Source organism: Solanum verrucosum, unplaced genomic scaffold (assembly GCF_900185275.1).
Source record: "Solanum verrucosum unplaced genomic scaffold, falcon-dt-bn FXZP01000042.1, whole genome shotgun sequence".
NCBI classification, from domain to species: Eukaryota; Viridiplantae; Streptophyta; class Magnoliopsida; order Solanales; family Solanaceae; genus Solanum; species Solanum verrucosum.
Genome location: NW_026020230.1, coordinates 714,066 through 717,667, shown reverse-complemented (window position 1 = coordinate 717,667; position 3,602 = coordinate 714,066). Strand labels below are relative to the sequence as shown.

At 29.0% G+C, this 3,602-nt stretch overlaps 1 protein-coding gene across 1 annotated transcript; it reads left to right on the top strand.

Annotated features, from left to right (window-relative positions):
• The first annotated feature begins 2,000 nt into the window (after positions 1 to 2,000).
• LOC125831947 (peroxidase 15-like) lies at positions 2,001 to 3,391 on the top strand. Its single transcript, XM_049511069.1, has 4 exons — positions 2,001 to 2,291; positions 2,382 to 2,579; positions 2,716 to 2,881; positions 2,972 to 3,391. Exons 1-4 carry the CDS (start codon positions 2,082 to 2,084, stop codon positions 3,376 to 3,378), a joined length of 981 nt encoding a protein of 326 aa, XP_049367026.1. The 5' UTR covers positions 2,001 to 2,081; the 3' UTR covers positions 3,379 to 3,391.
• Positions 3,392 to 3,602: the final 211 nt, after the last annotated feature.

Here is a 3,602-nt window from a genome sequence, read left to right as displayed (position 1 = left end):
GCAATGGCGTAAAGTCACGCATAGGAAAATATCTCTAGTTGAAAAATTATGATAAATATATATAAAGAGAAAAAAGTATATGAATAAATATGTCAAAAATTATTGAAATTTCTGATTTGTCGTCACCAATGAAAAGGTCATTAACTTTTTGGTCGACATGAATTTTTCTTCAAGTACTATATATATTCAATAAATATAGTTTATTGTATAACGAGTGAAATCTGAAACAATGACTCTTTAGGCTTATATTTTGTTGGTTGGCTTGGATAGTCAGTTGAATACAAAAACATTCCAATCAAATGGAAGAGTACATAATTAATTTTTAAATCTAGAGGAATTAAAAAATATAAAAAATTATTTAATCGTAATTTTTTTAATTATCTTGAATTACTGATTATTGTGACTTATAATATTTTTTACGTAGTTTTTTTAAATATGTAAATTTTATTTTTAAAAAACTTAAAAATTTCACGCCTGATTTATGATTAAAATTAAACTATTTGACTCTCAAAATTCAAACGGTACCACGAAGAACTGAAGAGAAGAAGTAATTAGGTAGCAACTCCTCTGGATATTATAAGGATTTGGTGAAAGTAGTTGGAGTAAAACTGTTTTCTTTGACTATCGATAACCCTAATAATCACCTAATTAAAGTAAATTGTTTAAAAGACAGATTATTAATTTGTCATTTTATCAAACAACAATTATTTGCAAACATATTGGCTTACTAAGAGGTTATAAGAATATCTTTTATTGTCAATTTTTATCCTTTTTTCTTAAAAAAGAAAGATATAGATCAAAATAAAATTATCTTAATCTTTATTTGAAAATGTAATTATTGAAATTGAAAATTGGAATTTATGATTACTAAAAGTGAATACAGCAACATATTGCCCACATTCTGATTTTTCCTTAAATTATGGAGAATCTTTGAAAATTTACTATTGAAAATGTTAAATCAACTTTAATGATTTTTATTAATCAGTCACAACTTGCATCCATTATTGCAGAAGGTTCTCTAATGAGAAAAGTGTCTCTGAATTTCAAGATGGTACAATTTTTTTATCGTAATTTTTTAATATATTTTTCAAAAAGTATATTGAATCTGTATCAATTATTGCGACTTGTATTACTTCTTAGTTTGTATGTAGGTTTTCAATAAATAAATTATATTTTAAAAAAATTTAAAAATCTCATGTCCAAATTCACGATAAAAATGGAACCATTTTAACTCTCAAAATTCAAATGATATCAGATAGATTGAGACAGAGATATATATAAAAATCATCATCGCCTACTTGTTACATAAGATTTTAATTAAATAAGAAATCACCGGAATTTTTAATATTTTATTCAAATATTGAAAAAGTCTCATATGACTACTTCTTTGCCCAATTTGCCTAAGACCATTTTCCACTAAAGTCTGCTGTAATTGACTAGTAACACAAATTTCCTAATTGGTGGAGTGGAATACATCTACACCCCAAAATTTGTTATTAAAAAAATACAACGTTGAAATAAATTGTTTTTATATCAAATTATCGATGGATGAAATTTTATAAACAAATAAAAAGTTGGGATAAAAATATGCATTATATATTAAGATATAGCAAGAGAACTACACAATTGGAAGATCACTTTTTATTTTTTTAATACTCACGCTCTTTGTCACACCAATGGACAATGTTCAAGGGATAAAGGACGAAAATCTTGAATTTATCACTATCTACGTTCGGAAATAAAAGTTTTAAAATAGCCAAATTCAAGGGTAATATTTAAGACCAAACATGGTTTCAGTAGGAAAATAATAATCCGAATCATGTTAGAGATGTTTTTAAGTATCTTGCCTTGCTAATTATTTCACCAGACACACTTACAAATAAAGTAAATTATTTTGTTTGACTATGATGTTGGAAATTGTCAAGAATAATACATGAAGACAAGACACTTTTTTTTTCTTTATATATTGCCTAGATCTATAGCTAATTCATGAGACACAAGTGAAAAAGAAATTGTCTAGCTATCTTTCTTCACTTCTTTTCTACCTAAATATAATAAAAATAAATACCAAGAAAAAAAAAATGTCTCCTTATATTTTAGCAGTTATATGCATTTTGCTATCAGCTTGTAGTTTCTATGAAACAAATGCTCAATTAAGTGCTAATTTTTACTCAAGTACATGTCCAAATGTTTCAAGTATTGTCCAAAATGTAATTCAACAAGCTTTACAGTCTGATGCGCGCATTGGAGCCAGCCTCATTCGTCTTCATTTTCACGATTGCTTTGTCAACGTAAATTCACTCTTTCTTATTACGTTTTTACACATAATTTGTACTCGTTAGCTCATTTTAAGTGACATAATTCTACTTGTTATTTCACAGGGATGTGATGCTTCACTTTTGTTGGATAACAACGCTACAACAAATATAGTAAGTGAGAAAGATGCAGCTCCAAATACAAATTCCACAAGAGGTTTCGACGTTGTTGACAACATTAAAACAGCTCTTGAAAGTTCTTGTCCTGGCGTTGTCTCATGTGCCGATATTCTTGCTCTTGCTGCAGAATCCTCTGTTTCTCAGGTACGAAAATAATGTCACATTTCTATAATTAAAAACAATTCAACTTTAAAATTCCCTTTTTACCCTTAATGAAATGATACTTTAGATGAGACGTTTCAAAAGTCTTCCTTTCTTTCTTAAACTTTATTCCGTGCAGGCAGGTGGTCCTTCATGGAATGTTTTATTAGGACGAAGAGACAGTAGAACCGCAAACCAAGCAGGAGCTAATACATCAATTCCTTCTCCTACTGAAGGGTTAACCAACATTACAGCAAAGTTTACTGCTGTTGGCCTTAACATTACCGATTTAGTTGCCTTATCTGGTAATTAATCAATTAGCTCTGTTTTGATTATATATCCATTTGGGAAATCGAACTATTTATTAATTAATTTCGATAAATCTTTATTATTAGGTGCACATACATTTGGACGTGCCCAATGTCGTGTATTCAGTGCCCGGCTTTACAATTTCAATGGCACAGGAAATCCAGATCCAAGTTTGAACACAACTTACTTAGCTAACCTTAGGCAAATATGTCCTCAAAATGGCAGTGCAACAGCCTTGGCTAATCTTGATCCCACCACGTCTGATGGTTTCGATAATAATTATTACACGAATTTGCAGAACAATCAAGGGCTTTTGCAATCAGATCAAGAGTTATTTTCATCAGGAACAACTTTATCAATTGTGAACACATTTAGTAGTAACCAAAATACATTTTTTCAGAGCTTTGTTCAGTCTATGATTAATATGGGAAATATTAGTCCGTTAACGGGTACCAATGGGGAAATTCACTCAGATTGTAAAAGAATCAATTGAAGCAAAAAGTTTTGATGATTAAGAGATTGGTTTTGCTTTAATCAAGTGTTGGTAATTAGTTGAATATTGGTAATTATCTTTGTTTTTCACCTTAAGAAGGAGATTAACAAATATGTTCAAATTTTGATTTGTCTACGATAAGAGTTGAATATGATTATGAAAAGTTTGAGTATTGTGTACAATCGGCTAATTCAAATGGACTCTATTTTTAAAACGTTCAATAT